Source organism: Girardinichthys multiradiatus, chromosome 11 (assembly GCF_021462225.1).
Source record: "Girardinichthys multiradiatus isolate DD_20200921_A chromosome 11, DD_fGirMul_XY1, whole genome shotgun sequence".
NCBI classification, from domain to species: domain Eukaryota; kingdom Metazoa; phylum Chordata; class Actinopteri; order Cyprinodontiformes; family Goodeidae; genus Girardinichthys; species Girardinichthys multiradiatus.
The window spans coordinates 19,829,876-19,852,560 of NC_061804.1; the positions used below are offsets into that span (position 1 = coordinate 19,829,876).

The window sequence follows — 22,685 nt, forward strand, 5'->3', positions numbered from 1 at the left end:
CCCGTGGACCTTAGGATGACCCAACAGGGGGCATTGCTTTTCCATCCTGGAAGCTAGAAGTTCCGTTTAGGTGTTACAAAACGTTTGGTCACCCGTTTAATTCTGTGCCTCAGACACTGGAGGAAGTTCCATGATATCCAGAGGTGTGTGACGCGTTCAAAAGCATTTTTGTATGACTATATCTGTGTCGTTCAGTCTTGGTTGGATATACAGGATAATGCTACGTCATATGCAGATGATAACAATAACAATAGAAAAGGGCCTAGAGTTATTTTGATATAGAAAATGGTCAACATTTCGTAGTTTCTTTAATAATAACAGACCTTTATATGCGTCTGTCTGTTCTGTCATATGATTATCATGTCTATAATAATAATAATAATAATAATATCTTGTTATTATTATTGTTATTATTTTTATTGGTGTTGTTGTTTAGCGAGAGACAGTGATAGCCAAAAATAAGCTACATGCCGAGTTGAATTTAATTTTCATTATTTACATTAGATTAGATTTTATTGCGGATACATACATAACATAACCTCCAAATATAACCATAAAAACATACCATACCTATCTCTCTTGAACTTTAGACACAAGTGTTTCCAACTGAGTGTCCATGTGGTGGCGGTAATTCGCCATAGAGTTGTTATCCCACTAACGCAAAAGAAGAAGGTAATTCTTCTTCGGGGCGCACAAATTTACATTACACTGGAATTGTCATCACGCCGCTAGCTCTCGGCCATTTTTAGTAGTGTAAGCTCAGAAACGCCAAACAACATAAAGCAGTTTTTATTAAAATCACATTCGGATTATATCAGCACACTGAGACGTGTAAGTCCAAATTCACTGTTGACTTTTTAGAAAGACGTCCACATTGTTGTGTACCGTTATCGGCCGTTAAACATAACGCTGCTTGTTTTTGTTCGAGCTAACGCACCGCTATGCTAACGCGTTACCTTGCTAATAGTAGCCTTTAAGATTGGTTCAGAAGCAACGGTTTATTTCTTGCTACCGCGAACTTGATGCAGTTAGAGCTCTATTGTTAACTGTAACGTGATTAAATATCAATAAAACTGGTTAGAATATAAAAAAACTAAAGATAGAACGATTTATCACTAGCTAACTTGCTATGGTTGCTAGTAATGTTAGCATAATTAACTATTGTTCACACGGGTTGTAACATTTTAAGTGTACTACATCTTCGTATAAAGCAACTGTTTAATTCGCTTCAGGTTGCAGCGTTTGTAGATACGGCTAATGTTGGTATTTATTGGATTGGAAGCAGTTTGTTTGGAGGTTAACTCCCAGCGATGTCGGAACTACGCACTGCGACACACTGGTGTTACCTATATTTTTGAAAGCGTTGTTGTTTTCTTGTTGTAACGCAGGTATTGTAATTTTTGTACAGTGAAAATCGCAACTTGTTTGACGACACAAACTTGCAATATTCCCGATTTTATTCTCGGCCGAAGTGCTTTATCTTTTCGAAGTAATGCTAAGTATGTTTAGAAATTGTAGTATAATTATTGTTTGATCTCCAATTACGGTTCCTTTAAACTGTACTAAAATCATCTAACAATGCCCAGCTGGTTTATATGTAGTATATGTAAAACAAAATCGTCCCAACAGGTTAGGCAGCTCACAATTTGTAGAAAATATCTGTTTTGCGCACGGTAGTATTTTTTACTTTTGGGTTCTTTATTTCAAAATGCAATCTTCCAATGTAAAATTATACCAGAGACTTAAAAGAAAAGCTCAATATTTAGATGTGAAGTTGTAACCTGATTTAATCGTTTTTCTAACATTTAGGAGGTTGGTTTTAGTCCATAGAAACACATTATCAGAGTGAGAAGACTGCCTACTGTAGGACAGTACAGGTGGGTAATATGACAAAAATGTCACTTTTTTTTTCAGTAGAATTACATGCAGGCGGGGGGGCTGTATTTAATAACATCCTAAAACAGCTGATCACACATATAATCAGCTGTTCAGACACACAAATATTTCCCCCAAAACAATACCACCATGAAACATGGTGTGTTTGGTTTGAAAATTTATTGACGGTCCTTAAGCGAACCAGCATCTGCAGGGCAGAGATAAGCACCAAGGAGAGACAGCGGCGTCTCTCCTTGCCGCTTCTCCTGCCCTAAACCCACCCTAACCCCCTCACAGCAGAACACTTGAGCCTTATTTTATATGTTCTGACTGCGCTGAGTTCGAGATAATTATTCCAGTGGATCATTTTATACATAAACATATGACATTCTTGCATATACAATAATACAAACATTATTAGTATTTATGTTATTTGTTTTTATCTTCTATTTATTTTTTTATCATTTCACGCAGATTACTTTAATGTGACAATGTAACACAGTAACGTTAGTAGCAGCAAAGCGTCAGTGGGTCTGTTGTATGTTCTCCACCTCTGTTGTTGATGCTGCTGCCCGTAGCTGCCATAAGCTCTGTGGTGCTTGTCACGGCGGCAGTCCCCGAACCCGGTGGTGGACACCGGCAGTAATGGATGCCGTCTAGCTGAAGAAGGAGTTCTGTTGGTTCTATCTGGCTTGTGGGACTCCAGCTGACAGTACCGTGAGGCCAAGCGCTGCCCAGGCGTTAGCAGGGGCAATAACTTGAGCCTGGCAGGAGTTCGGTGAGGCCATGGAGAAGGACCACCGGTCAGCCTCAAAACAATTCTGGCAAACCGTCCGGTGCCTCAGGAGAGGAAAGCAGTGCTTCGCCAACACTGTTTAAAGTTGGGGTGAGCAGCTGCTGACCTCGCCGGGGCTATATTATCGAGTGGTGGAAGGAGTACTGTAAGGATTTCCTCAATCCTGCTGTCACACCTTCCCTAGTGGAAGCAGATACTGGGGACTCAGAGTTGGACTCGTTGATAACCCTGGCTGAAGTCACCAAGGTGGTCAGAAAGCTCTGCAGTGGCAAGACTTCGGAGGTGGATGAGGTCCACCCTGAGTACCTCAAGTCAGGATGTTGTGTGGCTGTTCTGGCTGACACGCCTCTTCAACATTACGTGGCCTTCGGGGACAGTGCATTTGGACTGGCAGACCGGGGTGGTGGTCGGATCGAGGGTGTGTACCAACTACAGGGAGATCCCTGGTAAGGCCTAGGCCAGAGTGTTTGAGAGAAGAGTCCGGCTGATAGTTGAATCTCAGCTTAAGGAGCAGCAGTGTGATTTTCACCCCAGTCGTGGAACATTGGACCAGCTCTACTCCCTCCGCAGGGTGTTCGAGGGTTCATGGGAGTTTGCTCAACTGGTCCACATGTGTTTTATGGACCAGGAGAAGGCATTCAACTGTGTCAAATGCCTACAGTCAAAAAATTAAGTTTTTAATTCTTCAAAAGTAAAGTCACTAAAATTTATTTTTATGGATATTTCATTTTTAGCTAACTGATTCACTTGTCTTTTACTTACAAGGAAGACAAATTTGGATCTTCGGAAATATTTCCAGTCTCAAAAACACAGTCATAATTTTTAAATTAAAGTAGCTCTGCCTCTAAAAAAATTAGAAACTTTAGTGAGAAATAAATTCTGCAATTTTGCATGTATGCACCAAAATCTAATTAAAAATACATTTGTTACGGATTATTATGACTTTCATCATCAAATAATTACATTGTTTTAACTGGTAGTGATAATTCTTGCTTTTCTGTTTTAAATAAAAGCAATGAGATCATGTTATAAATTGTTTTTTAAAATTTTCAAATCAAATAATTAAAACAGTGTTGTTTTTAAGTTATCAGGACATGAGAACCTGTTGTTGATCCATGCCTACTCTGATGCACGTAAGGTGTCGGGGACGTATTCCCCTAAAACATCTTGTGTTTTCCCAGGAACAGCAGCCATGTCAGACTTTATTGATAGCGAGGCTGAGGAATCAGAGGAGGAGTATGAAGAGAGCGACCTTAAACCTAAGAAGACCCAGAGGTTCTTGGGGGATGATGGTAAGACCTGAAATCTTTAGCTTTGTGGATATGTTTTGCTGTTGGCATTGGAGGGCATTTGGACACCTAACTTGTCATTTCACAACAGATGAAGAAGAGGATGTGGAGAACCCAGATGACCAGGATGAGCATGGAAATTTACGTGGATTAATTGATGATGGAGTTGATGTAGAGGAGGACGAGGAAGAAGAAGCTGAAAAAAGCGCAAGTGGTGGAGGAAGTGACTCAGAGGAGGAAGTAAAGCATCGGCGTAAAAAGCGTAGTAAGTTCACCGGTTGTTACTTTTCAAAGGTGTCAGCTACTATTGATTAAATAATTGAATGTTTTAATTGTTGAAGATATCATATTAAAGGGGACATATCTTGCAAAATGTACTTTTTAAGCCCTCAAATACATTTTGTTGCGTACTTGGAGTCTGTAGGAGTGCTGAAAAGTTTAATTTAGTTTCTCCAGGTGCTGCATAGATATTTTTATATTCTGTTTGGGTCATATTTTTCAGTCCGTTCAGTCTTCTCTATCCTCTATTACATTTTTTTGAACTGCTATGTCACAGTATTTGTTGCAGAACAGCTAAACGTGGTTATAGACTTCTGGCTGACCAATTCGCGTATCTGCAATTGTTATTGCTCGCTATGATTTTGTAGTCCAAGCTTAAGTATGTCGACTTTGCAAGTAGACAGGTCTAAATATTTGGTTTATATATTGTTGTTTATATTTTAAGTAATCTGACAAATTTAATACATACATCTATTGACAGTTGTGATGCATCTGTTTATGCAGTTTTTTAAATATTAATATGAGGGTTTTTTTAAGTCTGCGACCATTTTAGTTTGACTATACATTTAAATTCAATGTAGTTTATTTATATTTCTCCAATTCACAACACGTTATCTCATGGCACATGGTAGTTGTCCAACTGCAGAAAAAGAAGTTGCCTTTGCTGTAAAAAAGAAAACAACAAACACAGATGTGTGTTGGTTCTGAGTGTTCTGAGCATTCAGAATGCAGCTGCACCAGGTTCTGAGAAGCGGTTGAGGTGTTAATCTACAGGCTTAATGTGGCAACAGACCAGTTGTTTCCTCGCGATTATGCCTTGCCACTAAAGGTGGAAATGTGCCGTGTTGACATTGGGCACAAATGCTCAGTCAGGTCAGGTTGCCACAATCAGAATGACATGATCCTAACTAGTGTTTACATGTTGCCATGCGGATTGACAGTCGATATAAACCACCCCTCTCAATACAATTTGATTCCCTTCAAGCTGAATTTAAAATTTTTTTTTAAAAGTCTATCTAAGAAATATTTTTTTGTGTTAACTGATAAATAATAGATGATGATCAGGTTTAGAGTTATACAGTTGATTCATTCCTTCCACTATTCCTTATTAGGAAAAGTTTTTAAATCATTATTTTAGGTTTATTTTTTTTATCAACCTGCATCTGGCCAGAGATGTTGCTTTACAACCGCATAATTCATTTACAATAACTGCTAAACACTGATTAACACACTTATTTTTCTTTTATTCATCAGTTAAATTCTGACAACTAATTAGGACATATTTTTAGTTAGAAATGTATTTGTTACAATAAAAAAAAACTTATAATCTATCCAGAAGTACAGGGAATTAATATCTCGACTGTCTAATCATAAGCAAATATTTATAAAGTAGAAGATATATAGACAGTAGAGCAGATGATGACATGAAGAGGACCAGTGCTTTTGGTAATCTTCATCCAAACCTGGAACTGTGGTCTCTAATCCTCCAGAGCTGTCTGCATAAGCTATGAAAAAAATATATTAGATAAATAAATATAAGAGTTTACACTCCACTAAGTTAGGTTTACATTAAAAGACAATATTCACTTTATAAAACAATACACTTTAACCTGTTTTACAGAACTGTGGCGAAACAGTTTATAATTAAATAACAATAACGTGTCCCAAATTTCTGGCAAAAAATATTCCATTTTATTTTCTGGTACTTGCAGTTATCCACCACATACCTAATAAACGCTTTATATTCACGTTCACCCGCCACAAACAGATAACTGGTAGCAGGAAATCCCTGAGTGCTGGGCCGAGGTCGGAGAGCGGTTAGTGGGGAAGTCCCAGTCCAGTTGCCCGCTTAGCTTAGCTTAGCAGCCAGACAGCCTGTAAACGGAGCTGTGCTGATCCAAAAACTGGGGCTTTTTACTAGCTATGGAAAAAGGGGCTATAGTGTGTCTTGGGCTGAAAAATAGATTCTTGTCATCTGGAAAAAACTAAACTTTGTATGAACAACTTCCTTTACAGCTGCACTGTCGACTTAAGTTCCTGTTAACATTAATCCATACAAATCCCTCTTTGAGTCCAGCAAAGCAGTCAGGCTGTTAATTGTGGTTAAGATTTGTTTGATGGGATTTAAAAGGAACCAACTTGGATGTTTTACTTTGCAAGAAAGAGATCCACATAGAATAAAAATGTCACCTACATTATCATGACGTTTGTACAGTAAACTACCTGGCGATAAAGGCTGAAAATGACTGTGAGTTTATGGCTGAAATAGCTGAAGAATGAATGAAGAAAGGATTTGTCTTGTATTGTAGCTGACAAAAGTAGTTAACATTTTCATACCTCTAACCTGACTTTGTTTTGCAACAGCCAGATGTGACACATGAGATAATGAAGTACTCATCATTTGTTTATTTACTGATATAGGGTTGTAAATTCATCTTATTCTGAGGCTGTTTCCTGTTACTGAACTTTTTTGTTTTTGTAGCTTACGATGATCGCCTGGATGATGATGATCTGGACCTGATAGAGGAAAATCTTGGTGTAAAAATGAAAAGGAGGGTAAGAAAATGACAGTTTTCCTCCCGTATGGTTCAGGAAAGCTGTCTTTATGCTTATAAAATTTAGAGCATTCTTTCTCTTTTTACAATCTCATGCTTAAAAAACAAAAACATGCTTAAGTGATCCTTTGATTGACTTGTTTTATAGAAGAAAAAATATGACCGTGTTAAAACACTGGAGGACGATGACGATGATGATGAGAAAAATGTAATCGCAGACGAGATCTTTCCTACTGATGGTGAGGGGGAGCTGGAGGAAGGTGAGGCTGTTGACGAACCCATTCAACAAGCAGATGAGGAAGAAGAAGGCGAGGATGAGGAGTCAGGTTGGCAAAAATATTACTAAATCCATTGAAAAAATCCTAATATTGTAAAATTGTATCACTCAGTGTTAACATGAGTTCCTGTTGGGCCCACAGATATAGATGATTTTATTGTGGATGATGATGGGCAGCCCATCACCAGGAAGAGGGGGAAAAAGTTTTCAGGATACACAGATGTGTGAGTGTTTGAATTTCTGCTGTGTAGTGTCCTAAATTATTTATCTAGCAAGATGCATTTTGTATCAAACTCATTTGTGTCAAAATAAACTGACCCATTTTCATTTACCCAGCAGCGCTGCATAATCAGGGACACTCAGTCCCTCCCCTCCCTGCAGCCTTACCTGACCAAAACAATGAGCTGCTGCTAGAAGTTAAAACTCTGCTAGCATGGCGAGTACATCCCAAAAAAAAACAACAAATGCGTCCCTCTTTAGCCGACAAGGCAAACACAGATGTTTTGTCCGAAGGTTCTTTCCCAATGAGGCAGACGGACAGGAAAAAAATCTGTTTAAATATTAGCTTCATGGACACAGATAGCCCAATGATCGTGTTCCATCGGTCTTAACTCCCCTCTCTAGGTGCACTTCCCAGGTGTTCAGAACCATACACTGCTCCGTTCTGCAGCAGTACAAATTAACGCAGGAAAATGTTATTCAGCTGACGTCTCAGTCGGCTACTAAATAGTGGAGCAACGAAATCAACCATCGCCCCAGGAATACAGTCTTCCATAAGTGCAGGGTGTCCATGCATCCTTAAAAAGTCTGAAATTCATGTATCTAAAATTAAGGCCTTAAAATGTTTCTAAATTCTAAAAACTTTAATACCTGTCAATATCGTATTCAAGGCCAACTTGAATACGATAATCACAGGTATTAAAGTTTTTCTTGACCAGACTATTTAAATCTCGTATGTTCTCGTATATGTAGTTTTTCTCACAGGACTTTCCTGTCAAACAAATGTTTGACTCGCGCACAGACATCTGCGTTCTGTGACTCGAGGCGTTTGAGGCTACAGGTAACTAGCTGCTAATATACCCTCGCTAGCGAGCTTTTTGCATCGATTATTGGTGCGGATTTATCGCCAGTTGGCTGGACGACGTTCGTTTTCGCCACTGGCTCACTTCTGTTGCCAACCCATACGATATGTGGCTTGGTGCATTCTGTGCAAAAAACCGTTAAAGCTTTACACTATGGGGGTTAAGGCTGTAGAGAGCCATTTAAGGTATGAGAAGCACAAAGCCGTTACCAAGAGCCACAAAACACACCCCAGAAATTTCACTGTTTTGCTCTCCTGACGTGGCTAAAGTTCCTCAGAAAACGGTCGCCGCTGCTACTACTAGCACTGATCTAAGAGCAGCATTTAGTGCGACACAAACTCTGAAGTCGGAAGTTTTGTGGATTTTAAGCAGGAACCCCTGAATGGATTAAAACAGATTTTTTTTGCATCATTTTCCAGAGCTCTCCAGGAGGCCCAGGAGATCTTTGGTGGAGACTTTGACTTTGCTGACTTTGACGCAGACGCTTATGACCAGGGCGAAGAGGAAGAGGAGGATCAAGATGAAGAGAGCTGGGACCGACCCAAGAAACAGACTAAGAGGAGGCAAGGGAGGAAGAGCATTTTTGAGCTCTATGAGCCCAGCGAACTGGAAAGCAGTCACATGACCGACCAGGACAATGAGATCCGGTCTACAGATATGCCTGAGAGGTTCCAGGTATGTGCTGCTGGTTATTTGTCTGTTAGCAAGCTTTTCTATGTTAGCCTTTGCACTAAAGCTGCATCTGCTTCTTCTCTGTTCTGTAGTTGCGATCAATCCCTGTTAAACCTGCCGAGGATGATGAGTTGGAAGAAGAAGCGGAGTGGATCTTCAGACATGGGTTTTCCACTCTGACCATCTCCATGCAGGTACAAGAGTCACTACAGATCTCATTAGACATGGAATGGCTACCAGTATCAAGATTTACAGGTTTTAAAGGTTTTAAAAACCTTTCTGCCATATAAATCCTACATTTTAAAGTCCTGTTATTAGTATGTCATATAAAGTAACTGGAGTATTATTTCTGGCTGTATGGAACATAGAGTTGCACAGCGATGCCCCTCCCCAACCTGTTGGATATCTGGTCATTTATTTGTTTCTTTTAAGCATTTTCTTATTAAATAAATTCAAATCATCATGTTTTACATTTTAGTTTTACATTTTTTGTTTAAATATCACGATGCTGTGGTATTTTTATTCAAGGTTATCATGGAGTAAGAATCTGATACCGACCCATGTTTAGACATGCCTGTTTAGTCCAGTTTATGGGTTGCATCTTCTCTTTTGCAGATTTTACTCTTGACAAAAAGTAATATAATTTTTCTTTTCATGATGACAAAAGGAGAGCACTGACTATCTTGATAGAGGAACAACAACAAACTTCAGCAGGAAAGGGCCCAGCACCATTGCCAAAATCAAAGAGGCTCTTAACTTCATGAGAAATCAGCAGTTTGAGGTGCGGTGGGTTTCACTTAATTATGGAGCTTCAAATCATTTAGAAGTTTACATTTGTTTAGTTCAAGTCTGGAATCGGGCAGATTTGTAAATGTTTTTTCTTTTTTTCAGGTTCCATTCATAGCTTTCTACAGAAAGGAATACGTGGAGCCAGAGCTGAATATCAATGACCTGTGGAAGGTGTGGCAATGGGATGAAAAGGTATTCTTATGACAAGCTTTTCTAAAAAAAAAAAAAAAAAAAAAAACACTTTACTACACGGTCAGCATTATGTATTATTTCTATAGATTATTTCTAAATTGGCTTAATTATAATTTATTTTATTTCATTGTTTTCTTTTTTTTTTAAACCAGCAAAACAAGAGAAAGAAAGTTTAATCATCTAGTTCTATGAGCTTAATGTTCTTGGTCATATTTAATAATATATAAATTAGAAAAATAATAACAGTTCATATTAGTATGGATGATGTTTTTCAAAATATATAGTATATATTTTTGAGTATTTGTTTAACAATATCAATACAATACTCTGACTTGCTGCTTACATTTAAGGTATATAAATAAAGGGTCCTTAATTGTTTACATTGCCTGTTTGTCTGTATTTTCTTTTGTTATAATAATTTAAACAACAGATTGTTTTGGCCGTTGTGTTTCCCACCACTGTTACTTGTTGACCCAAATATTTTGTCCCCCCCTGCACAGTGGACTCAGTTGAAGACCCGTAAGCAGAACCTGACCCGTCTGTTCCAAAAGATGCAGTCCTTCCAGTTTGAGCAGATATCCGCAGACCCTGACAAACCATTGGCTGATGGCATTCGTCCTCTGGACACAGCTGACATGGAGAGGTACGGCTTCATGTCACTGCAGGCAGGAAAAGATTCTTCTCTTAAATACTGTGTTTTTTACTGCACTTAACAATAGTTAACATAAAAAAAAGTCTGTAAAATTCAATTTATATTTTTTAATTGTTGCCTACCTTTCAGAGTTGGTAAATTCAAACCTCTTTTATTATATATTAAAGGCTGAAGGATGTGCAGACTCTTGAAGAGCTGAGTGATGTGTACAATCACTTTTTGCTCTACTATGGCCGAGACATCCCGAAGATGCAAAATTCTGCAAAATCCAAGAAGAAGAAGCTCAAGAAAATCAAGGAAGTGTCGGAAGATGGTAAGTAGGATGGGGGTAATTCCGAAGGCCACGAGAGTTAAAACATTGATGGTCGTATTTTGACTTTGTGTAACTTCACATTTTAGGAGAGGAGGAGGAGTTTGAAGTTGAAGAGGAGGAGGAGCAGAAAGGACCTGACCTTAAGCTGGCATCTCGTAGGGATATGTACAGCATCTGTCAAAGTGTTGGACTTGGTGTGTCAATTTGTTTGCTACACATACCACCATACCTGTGTTTAGGTGTTATAATATATAATAATAATAACACAGCACGTTTAAATTTTTTCTGTTCTGATTTTTCCAACAGACGGTCTGGCTAAAAAGTTTGGATTGACTCCAGAGCAATTTGGAGAGAATTTGAGAGACAGTTACCAACGTCACGAGACAGAGCAGTTCCCTGCAGAGCCATTAGAGCTGGCCAAAGATTACATCTGCAGTCAGTTCTCGACTCCTGAGACCGTGCTAGAAGGAACCAGGTACATGGTTGCCATGCAGATTGCTCGGGAGCCCTTGGTCAGGCACGTTCTCCGTCAGACCTTCCAGGAGAGGGCCAAGATCAACATCAAACCTACTAAGAAGGGCAAAAAAGTATGAGAACGGACAGGACAAATTTTCAATGTGGATATGTGGAAAAAATTAATTGTTTCCTAACCTGATTTAACTCATCTTTTTCCTTTCCAACAGGAGGTAGATGAAGCTCATTTTGCCTATTCCTTTAAGTATCTCAAGAATAAGGCCGTAAAAGAGCTAAATGGGGATCAGTTCCTAAAGATGTGCCTGGCAGAGGAGGAGGGGCTTCTTTCTATTGATATCTGCATAGATCTAATAGGTGTTAAGGGGTAAGTTTATAATTATAAGCCTCCTTTACTCTAATACCCCTAATTAAAATCCACTTTAACAAATTGCCCTAGGAAGTATTACCTAATTAGTATTAATACTTTTAATTAGTATTAATACTTTTAATACATTTTCTCAGTTTAAATGGAAGCTGTCTCTGAGCTGCAGAGATTTAAAGCTCAGTTGGAGAAATCTGCTGAATGGACCTGGGATTGGTTGCAACTGCAAATTCTCCTGCATTCAAAGTATCTGACTTTTATGTAGCACTCTTCAATATTTGGTTTGATATTATATTTCAAATGCCATGTCTCCACACTCTGCATGTCCAGAATATACGTGGCTTGTTGAAGCTGCCAACTCGAAGCCCAACATATGTACATTTTTGTGCCTGACGTATTAAATCTCAAAGAAAATGTTGGGGAAATTGTAATGACAGGAAAGAGTCTGGAGAACCGTGTGTTTTTCCTGAAATCCTGCAGCTATGATGGAAGAGCAGCAAGAAGAAAGTCCATGCTGTTCTTCTGCTGGAACAGGGAAGCTGATAAAAGTTGTTGGGAAGAGGGATGGAGCTAAATACAACACAGTCCTGTAAGATGAGTTAGACATTCCAGCAGGACAACAACCCTCCACATAAGGCCAGGCTGCAGTGGAAAGTTTTAGACAGAAAGCTTGAAAGTCACTTTTCTTAGACACTTTCCATTTAGGCTGACTGAGCTACTTTCAAAGAAGAATGAAAAGCTGGTAGAGAAATACCCTACATGTCCTGCAGTGACAGTTGGCTGTACAAAGTATTGACCTGGGAGGCTGAATATAAATGCATTGACACACATTTATGGGTTTTCATTTGGAAAGAAAAAAATATAAAAATTACCTAAAGTTTTTCTTCTGTTTTACAAATACACACGACTTTGTGTTGTTTATTCATACTACTTAGCACATTTCAACTGTTTTTTTTTTTTTTGTACATTATTGACAACCGCACTCAATTTTTGGAGGAGAACATGAGGTAATGAATAGAATAAGCTCCCTGAGTTAATTTGTTTTACAGATGTAAGCAAGAGCTTTTTTTGGTTCTGATTTTTTTTTGTTTTATTTTTGTTGTTTGTTTTAAATCATCCCTCTCGGTAAACTTTATTGCTTTTAAGTCCTTACTGATAAGCTGAAGCTCATTTTCTTTCTCCACACCTGTGTTGTCATGTGTTTTGTAGGTATGCTGGAGACCAGACATACTTTGATGAGATCAAACAGTTTTACTACAGGGACGAGTTCAGCCACCAGGTGCAGGAGTGGAACAGACAGCGAACCTTAGCCATAGAAAGAGCTCTCAATCAGTTCCTCTACCCTCAGATGGCCAAGGAGCTCAAGAGCAAACTGATCACTGAGGCCAAAGAGAGCATTGTCAAGGTAACTGGTCATAAACGTTTCTGATTCACTAGATTGTTTCATTACCAGTATGATGTACAGATTAGCATCAAAGGAAGCTGCTTGCATATATATTTAATTTGTGCGATTTTATTTCTATATTTGACCTGACAACATGTTTTTCATTTGTTCTTAAAAGTCCTGCTGCCGCCGGTTGTATAACTGGCTTAAGGTGGCTCCTTACAGGCCCGACCAGCAGGTGGAGGAAGATGATGATCTGATGGATGAGAGTCAGGGGAAGGGTATTCGTGTGTTGGGTGTGGCCTATGCTCCTAGCAGGTTTGTGTCCTACAGTATACATCTCCTCTTTTGTAAAAATATATACAGAGTCAGTAATGATTTGTTTTCCATAATGTTTCCCCTGACAGAGATACACCGGTTTTCTGTGCTTTGATCAATGGGGATGGAGAGGTGGTGGACTTCCTGCGTTTGCCCTACTTCATGAAGAGGAGGAATGCCTTCAGGGAGGATGAGAGAGAGAAAAAGGTACAAAATAGAGAAACTAGCTGCAGTTCTTTGCAAAATGTGTCTTATTTGTTTAGATATTCATATCAGATTTCTGAATGTATTTTTGAGACATTTTCTTTTTTGGTTGCCTCCATCATCCACAGGCTCATGATGTTGAAAATCTCAAGAGGTTTCTTTCCAGCAAGAAACCTCATGTGGTTGCTGTCGCTGGAGAAAATCGGTAACAAATAGATTTTATTTATTTTTTTTAACATCAGTGTTTCCCACACAGCATTTAACATGTATAAGTTATAATTAGTTTATGTTCAGCTTTTCAGTCAAATATTTAATTTCCTGTTACTATTTTGTCTTGTTGCTGTGAAAACCAAAAAAAAATTAGGTCAAATTAGAAACGGCAGGATCTGCAGTTTGTAAAGTTTAATAAAGAAAATAGGTCACCTGTGAACTCAGCAGTGCAAAAAGCCTGGATGAAAAAAAAAAAACGTCTGAAAAAGCCTGTGCAGTTCAGGAACAGCTTTCTTTACCGAATAAAACTTATATCGACCTCTACCAGAATGAGATGGAAACGTGTGGAGAAGATCTGTAACAGCTGATGATTCAAAGATTACCACATCATCTGTAAAACATGGTAGAGCCAGTGTGATGGCTTAGCTATGCATGGCTTTGGCCTTCATTTCAACTGCATCCTCCATAATTGTTCCATTTCAAATCCTTTGTGGTGATTTACAGAACCACAATTATAAAAAAAATAGCAGTTTCCACATCTATCCTAAACTGAGATGCCTGTTTTAACCACACCACCACCCTGGCAGCTAACCTCACTGAGTAGGAAACTCTGTGTGTCTTTTGGAAAATTAGATGCAGATTTATTAGAAGTTATGGCGTATTTAAATAGTTAAATGTGTGCCTTTTGCTCAGAGATGCTCAGATGATCATGGAGGACATAAAGAGGACTATCAGTGAGCTTGAGCAGGAGTCTTCACTGCCTGCCGTAGGAGTGGAGCTGGTTGACAATGAACTGGCCACGCTGTACATGAACAGCAAGAAGTCAGAGGTACATTTTTGACACTTCATAAATCCTGCAGAGTGAGTTACATGCATTCAACAACAACATTTTCACCATCACTGTTGTTTTTTTACTGTTGTGTTGCTCTTTTTCATTAGAACCTTCTTGTTTTTGCAGAATGACTTCAGGGATTACCCCCCTTTGCTGCGACAAGCTGTCTCAATAGCCAGGAAGATTCAAGATCCTCTAATAGAATATGCTCAGGTCTGCAGCACAGATGAAGACATTCTCTGCCTCAAATTGCACCCACTGCAGGTGAGACAGATTTATGGGCTTCAATGCAGATGTGTACTAAAGACACTTGGATTTCTTTAGGCTCATCATTTTATGCTTTTGTGTTTGTTTGTTTTTTAACTAAATTACTGCTCATTTTTATACAGTTTTTTGTTATAATGTGGTACAGCAAAGCTTTTATTCCATTGAGGCCCATCATGAACACAACGGTGAAAGGATTTTGGATCTTGCCATGTTCCTAGTCTGAACCTAAATCTAAAATATTTAAGCAGCTTTTTATTTAAATGGTGAAGCAAACATGGCTTACTTATGTAAAGCACATCTTTATGAATCATTTGTCTTTCTTAGGAGCATGTGGTGAAGGAGGATTTGCTTAATGCTCTTTACTGTGAATTCATCAACCGGGTCAATGAGGTCGGTGTCGATGTAAACCGAGCAGTTGCCCATCCCCACACTCAGAGCCTGGTTCAGTATGTCTGTGGTTTGGGACCAAGGAAGGGTGCCCACCTCCTCAAGGTCAGAATCTTGACTGTTCTTCTTTCTGAAAAACTTAATCAGTGTCAATTTCTTTATCTGCGGACCATCAAAACACTCCGGTTGTCTTATTTGTGCAGATTTTAAAGCAGAACAATACACGTCTGGAAAACAGAACGCAGCTGGTCACGATGTGCCACATGGGACCCAAAGTTTTTATCAACTGTGCTGGTTTCATCAAGATTGATACTGCATCACTCGGGGACAGGTTGGTACATCGACATGCAGCATCACAGTCAGATTCCCACATAGCAAACATTTGAATGCAATTGTTTTGCACATTTTTCAGATTTTATGTAGCAAAACTTTAAATCACTTAAAATCTCAATGTATTGCTGTGGAGGTTTTGGTTTTACTGTAAAACGGGTGAAAGTTCAAAGCATGTGGATACTTTTGTACCATTGTTACACCAGGAGCTAAACTACTGTCCTCAGTGTTGTGGGGTTTTTTAATCGACATCTTCTCTGGAACTCACGGCAGTACGGACTCCTACATAGAGGTACTGGATGGTTCTCGTGTCCACCCTGAGACGTATGAGTGGGCTCGCAAGATGGCTGTCGATGCCCTCGAGTATGATGAGTCTGCAGAAGATGCAAACCCAGCCGGAGCACTGGAGGAGATCTTGGAAAATCCAGAACGTCTTAAGGATCTGGACCTGGATGCATTTGCTGAGGAGCTTGAGAGACAGGTTAGTGTGAGAGGTGTTGCTTCTACAATAAAATTGAGCTCTGCATCATGTTGTCACAGTGCAATAAAGCTAAGGAGGTGAGCGATCTCATGTTCTGTTTTGTCTTCTCTCTGTAGGGTTACGGCAACAAGGGAATTACGCTTTATGACATCCGAGCAGAGCTGAGCTGCAGGTACAAGGACCTCAGAGTTCCCTACAGAGTTCCCAACACAGAGGAGGTTTTCAATCTGCTCACCAAGGAAACCCCAGAGACCTTTTATATCGGTACACATTGCATAGTTTACTTGTTAAATAGGATCAGTAAACGTCATCATAGTAGAAATTCTAAACGTTACAGGTAAAAATGTGGCACTTTGTTTCCACTTTTGCATCATTTTTTTCAGGTAAGCTAATAACCAGTATAGTAACTGGTATTGCTCACCGGCGGCCTCAGGGAGAGAGCTACGACCAGGCCATTCGGAATGATGCTACAGGCCTGTGGCAGTGTCCCTTCTGTCAGCAGGACAATTTCCCCGAGCTGAGTGAGGTACCACATCAGTTTTTGTTTCTGTTGGCACCTAATTATAGGAAAACGGATCAATTCTCAGAGCTGAAAATAATGTTTGTTCTTGATATTTTCTGCCTTTGCTTTAGGTGTGGAATCACTTTGACAGTGGTTCATGTCCAGGTCAGGCCATTGGGGTTCGGAGCAGATTAGACAATGGTGTCCAGGGATTCATTCCCACCAAATTTCTAAGCGACAAAGTGGTCAAACACCCTGAGGAGAGGGTCAAGGTGAATCTGTGTTTGATTGACGTTTTGTACATTACTTCCACTACCAGTCCTGATGACTCTTTTAACTTGTGATTTTTTTATTTTTTTTTCTGGTGACATGCTTAACGTTTGATTGTCCCTACTCCATCTCCCCTAAGGTTGGCATGACAGTTCACTGCAGAATCATGAAGATCGACATTGAGAAATTCAGTGTTGACCTCACGTGCCGCACCTCAGATCTGATGGACAAGAACAACGAGTGGAAACTTCCTAAGGACAGCTACTACGACTTTGACACAGAGGCTGAGGACCAGAAACAGGATGAAGAGCTAAAAAAGAAACAGCAACGAACACGTTAGTATAATCAGATAGTAAAAAAAAAAGAAACTTAATACGTTTGGTTAATTGATCTTTACCTAAGTTCTTCATTAATGCATTTGTGGTTTCTTTTTTCAGCATATATAAAGCGTGTGATTGCCCACCCCAACTTCCACAATATCAGTTTTAGCCAGGCAGAGAAGATGATGGAGACCCTGGACCAGGGAGACTTGATCATCAGGCCCAGCAGCAAGGGGGAGAACCATCTAACAGTCACATGGAAGGTAAGCAATACAGACAGGAATAATTGGTCAATTTAAAGTTGCAGTTTAACACTAAACTAAAAATGATCAGGCTGGTAAAATTTTTAGTGCTTATTCTTTCTCGTTTGTTTTTCTCCATTTTGTTTCTTTGTGTTTTTTTAGGTTGCTGATGGCATCTACCAGCATGTGGACGTGAGGGAAGAAGGCAAAGAGAATGCATTCAGTCTGGGCCACACCCTCTGGATCAATAATGAAGTGAGCTGCATAATTATTTTACCTCATATTGAATCCTCAGTAAATATTTGGGAAGGTTTTTTTGTGGCTGCCACCTTGTTAAAGACAGTTATTTGTAACGCTCCGCAGGAATTCGAAGATCTAGATGAAATTACTGCTCGGTATATTCAGCCAATGGCCTCATTTGCACGAGATCTGTTGGGACATAAATACTTCCAGGATTGCAACGGAGGAAACAAGGAGGTATACGTCTATTTGTCTTGAAATCATCAGATTCACTTAAAGAACAACCTGTCCTCTCATGCCTTTGTTTTGTTTTGTTCTTGACAGAAAATGGAGGAATTGTTGGTCCGGACAAAGCGAGAGAAGCCTACTTTCATTCCTTACTTTATTTCAGCTTGTAAAGACCTGCCAGGAAAGTTTATTTTGGGCTACCAGCCTCGTGGAAAACCTCGGTAGGCAGACTTTTAAAAAAAATCTAATTTCTTGTAGTAATGATGGCTTAATGATGTGTTCAGTTGTTTTTACTATGAAAGCTAAATTTGTTTTTCAAAGTCAGACAGATAAAACCAATTAGCGCTGTAAACACTCATGGTAGCATACTGACGAGCATTGTAGCCTTTACTGAGGATTCTGATAAAAGGTTACTGGTCGAGCAAATTCTGTAAATGGAAAACTCAGCATCAATGGGAGAACTCCACTCATGAGATATGTGTAAAATAAAACTGCATTAAAACTAAAAGTCATTGTTTTTTCCCATCTGCCATTAGAATTGAGTATGTGACCATCACCCCGGATGGCTTCCGCTACCGTTCGCAGATATTTCCTACAGTGAATGGACTATTCCGATGGTTTAAGGACCATTATCAAGAGCCTGTGCCAGGTATGAAAGTAATAACTTGCACTGTCAGATTCTAATAAATCAATTAAAAAGAGTAGAGAAATAACATTTTTGCCCCTATCAAAGGTATTACTCCCACCAACAGCAGCAGAACCAGAACTCCTGCATCCCTAAATGCAACTCCAGCCAATATTAATATTGCAGGTGAGTCCAGCTTTCATCCACACTAAAATCGTGCTCCAGTTTTGGTGTATTTTGCTAATTTTTTTATTGTTACATAATCCTACTCAGACTTAACACGAGCTGTCAACGCCCTCCCAAGAAACATGACTTCCCAGATGTTCAATGCCATCGCCGCAGTTACGGGCCAGGGCCAGAACCCCAACGCTACCCCCGCACAGTGGGGCTCCAGCCAATACGGCTATGGCGGCAGCACAGGAGGAGGGGGAGGGAGCTCATCTGCTTATCATGTAACTGTTTGGGCCTAAGACATTCCTAGCAGACTGAATAAAGATATTTTAAAGCTTTTTTATGATGCAGGAGTTTATTTGTGGTGATAAAAGATACAAGATGGCCTCTTGTGATAATAGAAAAACAAGAGTCTTAAAGAAAATCACTACAGCTTAAGATAATTTCACCTTTAAGCATTACCATCTTTAAAACGCTGAGTTCCAAGAGTGAGTCAAACATTCAACAGTGATCAGACTAGTGATCGGTTGTGAGAATGAGCTCAGACTTATTACATCCCATAAAGTTGCAAAGCAGTCATTTTGAAATGAATATAGCGGCTCTTCAAGCACACATTAAAAGAATGAATTCTCAGTTTGGTTTTGAGCTTCTGGTTATTTGTTCTCTCCAGGTGTTCGCCACACCGCAGCAGCCCATGACCACACCCATGATGACGCCCAGTTACTCCTACACAACGCCAAGCCAGCAGCCCCTGGGCACGCCACAGTATCCAGGCTCCACCCCCCAGTCCTCGCACGTACACGCCCACCCACACCTGCCCCATCCCAGCCACCACGGCCCGCCGAGCGGTCACCACGGCCACGCGTCCGGCACACCGTCATCCTCTACCTCATCCCGCGGACGAACGCCGCAGCAACAGCAGCCGCCGCAGCAACCAAAGTGAGTGATTGTACTATTTAAAATATTTATTTTAATTTCATCGGAATTTGATTTTTAATTTGGTTCCTTGCCTTCCAGGTCACACAATACCCATAATGCATATTTGTTTTTGCAATATCATCTCCCCCTGGACAATTGATCTGTAACCTCCGAAGCCCATACTCCCCCCTCCCCCACCCCAGTAGCTCATACCTTTGGCCAAAAATATCATTGAAGTGAGAAAAGGATGACCCAACAGTAGAGCTGCAATATATATTGAAGCAAATTCTTCATTGCAGCGTCAACGTGTAAAATATTGGCAAATTCTGCACAGGAGAGTTTGAATGCCATATTTGGTTGGCTATAGTATTTCTAATGCCATGCATTCAAATACTACATTTGGACACTTGGACAGAGTTTTAATCCTTTGGGCCATATCTGATATACAGCTTTTTTCTACTTCTATAGATCTGTCTGAGCTATAAAAAAAAAAAGCAGCTCAGGCAGAGTTATGAGGATTGTGAAGAAGGAAAAGGAGTGGAGAGGAAAATGTGGAATAATTGTCATGTTTTCCTGCTAAGGTGCAGGCCTAGTGAGGAGGCTAGGTTTTCAAAACTCAAAATATTTGAGACAAGATGTTCGTTTTTGTATTTGTTTAGTTCTTTTGTTTAATTAAGTTTAATTGTACACTTTTTCCTCTTTTTCCATAAATATGGCAGAAACCCAATTAGCCTTGTTTCACTTAAGAAGTTCCTTTTTTCTTCCCAAAAGTTTGTTTTTCTTTGTTTCAAACCGAAAAAGAGAAATAATGTTATTTATAAAGATTCACCTATCGATCGGCCTGAGATGCGACTCAGACAGTTTCTCCTTTGTTGGCTCTGATCAGACTCCACTGTCTAACTCGGCATGAGACGGTACTCATTAAATGCATCAACATTTTCATTCTCATGTCAACCAGCAGCATGTACTTTGATGCACTTTTGTTTAATAAAAATCACATAAAGTTTAGCAACTTATGACGTGATGCCAAAATTGGGATACTCTTGAAATTCTTTGATTTTCAGTCGGTTTTATAATTATATCTATCAAATGACATAAAGCACCTTTCGCCTCTGTTCTGTTATTTAATATTCATTAACAGTTTATTTAATATTTCCATTAAACTGATATTTTTTTATCATCCCCTTTTATTTTATTTATCTTTTTTCAGGCGTCAAGTCGTTTTCGCGACTCCAGACAAATTTTATAAAGCAGGACGGAGTGTAAATGTGGCTCTTTGGCTCGTAAAGCTCGTCTTAAACTGAAGCTTTTCTAACTGTGTTGCTGTTCTGCCACTAGGTGGTGCTGGTGGTAAACCTACTGTCCACCTTATATTGACATCCCTCTCTGTCCTCCCCCTGCAGACCGAGCAGCAGCGCCTCATCCACCGCAGTCGACTGGGGCAAGATGGCCGAGCAGTGGCTGAAGGAGAAAGAAGCAGAGGACAGGAAGAAAGGCCAGAGGATGACACCACGACCTTCGCCCAGCCCTATGATCGAGAGCACGCCCATGTCGCTCGCTGGAGATGCCACACCGTTGCTGGATGAAATGGACCGATAGGACACAGAGGGGGTGTGATTCACTCCCCCCTCAACCCTACTTCATGCTTTGTACTGCCTCACTCAGATAACCTTTCCCCCACCGCCAGTCAGCCTGTACGTTCAGCTGATGGTCCATTCATGCATTTACCTCCTGGTATTCATGCAGCAGTCAGTATGGTGTCAACGTTCATGTCACCTCATTTCCTTCTCCTGTCATCACATACCAGATGTTTTATGTCCTCTTGCCAATCTCCTCTAGCTGCAAACCATTTTGCATGCCATGCAGAAAAGTAGTACAAAGATATAAAATAAAAACACTTGAAGTATCAGTTACATATGGGAAATGGACCTACACAGACACTGACAGGCAAACTGTCCTCTTTGGTTTTGCGAATGCTTTTAGTTTGATCTCTGAGTGGTTTTGGCAGAAGGAAACAGTCAACATGTGGCATTTTGAAAACATTTGCCAAAACAACGCTTTCCCAAGGCAATCAGGAAATTTAATATTTGTACGGAAATGGGCCATTATGAATAAAGACTTCTTTTTTCTGTTCGAACTTTAAGATTCTGCTCGTCACATCTCTCAAAACAAGCATGAATGTAACATCTCAGACTCATTCTGAGTTTACAGAGGGGCGGTTTCTAAAGAAGAAGTTGTAAAACTTGGGCTAAGGCTAACTGTGTTACGATCAGCTCACATGTTTTGGCTGCGGTAGAAATCCTCTGATGCCAGATTGGAAACGGTGGCTACTCCCAGTAATCTCGTGCTCCATCGCATGTCATTGCAGAACGGAGTCACTTTTTGTTTTAAAGTTGTTGATTTTTAAAAGGAAACAGATGTTTGAAGTATAGCATCTCTAGGTTTATTTGAACCTTGTACATTATAAGTATTTGAGACTCGCTTGACCCTGAGTTACGTTTGCCTTCTCGTCAGGCGTTATATCACACACCAGTCTCTAACTCAGCATGGTCAAGGTTCAGGATTTTTCACATCTACAGCTGTGACATTGCAATGGTTCAGTGCATGAGTTAGTATTTCTAACACTATCGGAAGACGATCCTTTCAGACGAGATTCCTACCTTCCATTTTCATATTCCTAATGCTGTAATACTCAGAACTGCACACATTTATTTCAGTTGAATGAATATATTAAAAAGAAGTTGTGTGCTCATCGTTTTTTGGGGCATTTCAAGACCGCTCTGTTTCCCTCTTGACTCGTGCATTCACCTTTTTTTTTTATTGATGTCTGTTTCCCACAGTACAGACAAGCAGCACTGGTTTGTAATGGTGTGCTTAAACCCGCAGTGTGCAAAGTATCATGGTCCCATGAAATGCATATCCTTTTAAAATAACATTGTTTTTAAGTAAGCAGACTTGGTCTGAGTTGCCCTGTCAGGTCACAATATTGAAGCTGTCTCTAAGGGACTGGCTGGTTGTCAGCAGTAGTTAGTTATGGTAGAAAAATGTCGTCTTTGACTCTGCTGAAGACCTTTTCTACCTGTGATCTCTTTAATAAAAGTGTTCATAGTAAACTCTTTGTCTTGTTCGTTCTAAAAACATTTAGGGCGT

At 39.8% G+C, this 22,685-nt stretch overlaps 1 protein-coding gene across 1 annotated transcript; it reads left to right on the forward strand.

Annotated features, from left to right (window-relative positions):
- Window positions 1–675: 675 nt before the first annotated feature.
- On the forward strand, window positions 676–22,648 carry supt6h (SPT6 homolog, histone chaperone and transcription elongation factor). Its single transcript, XM_047378675.1, has 37 exons — window positions 676–831; window positions 3,853–3,963; window positions 4,052–4,225; window positions 6,722–6,795; window positions 6,943–7,120; window positions 7,214–7,295; window positions 8,573–8,828; window positions 8,918–9,019; window positions 9,493–9,606; window positions 9,717–9,806; window positions 10,307–10,449; window positions 10,626–10,771; window positions 10,858–10,965; window positions 11,078–11,358; window positions 11,455–11,609; window positions 12,816–13,011; window positions 13,169–13,308; window positions 13,398–13,515; window positions 13,641–13,717; window positions 14,416–14,551; window positions 14,681–14,818; window positions 15,146–15,313; window positions 15,412–15,539; window positions 15,812–16,019; window positions 16,136–16,283; window positions 16,403–16,545; window positions 16,653–16,793; window positions 16,931–17,126; window positions 17,229–17,374; window positions 17,516–17,608; window positions 17,717–17,830; window positions 17,918–18,042; window positions 18,358–18,470; window positions 18,555–18,632; window positions 18,720–18,898; window positions 19,288–19,556; window positions 20,939–22,648. Exons 2-37 carry the CDS (start codon window positions 3,864–3,866, stop codon window positions 21,132–21,134), a joined length of 5,253 nt encoding a protein of 1,750 aa, XP_047234631.1. The 5' UTR covers window positions 676–831; window positions 3,853–3,863; the 3' UTR covers window positions 21,135–22,648.
- The last annotated feature ends 37 nt before the right edge of the window (window positions 22,649–22,685 follow it).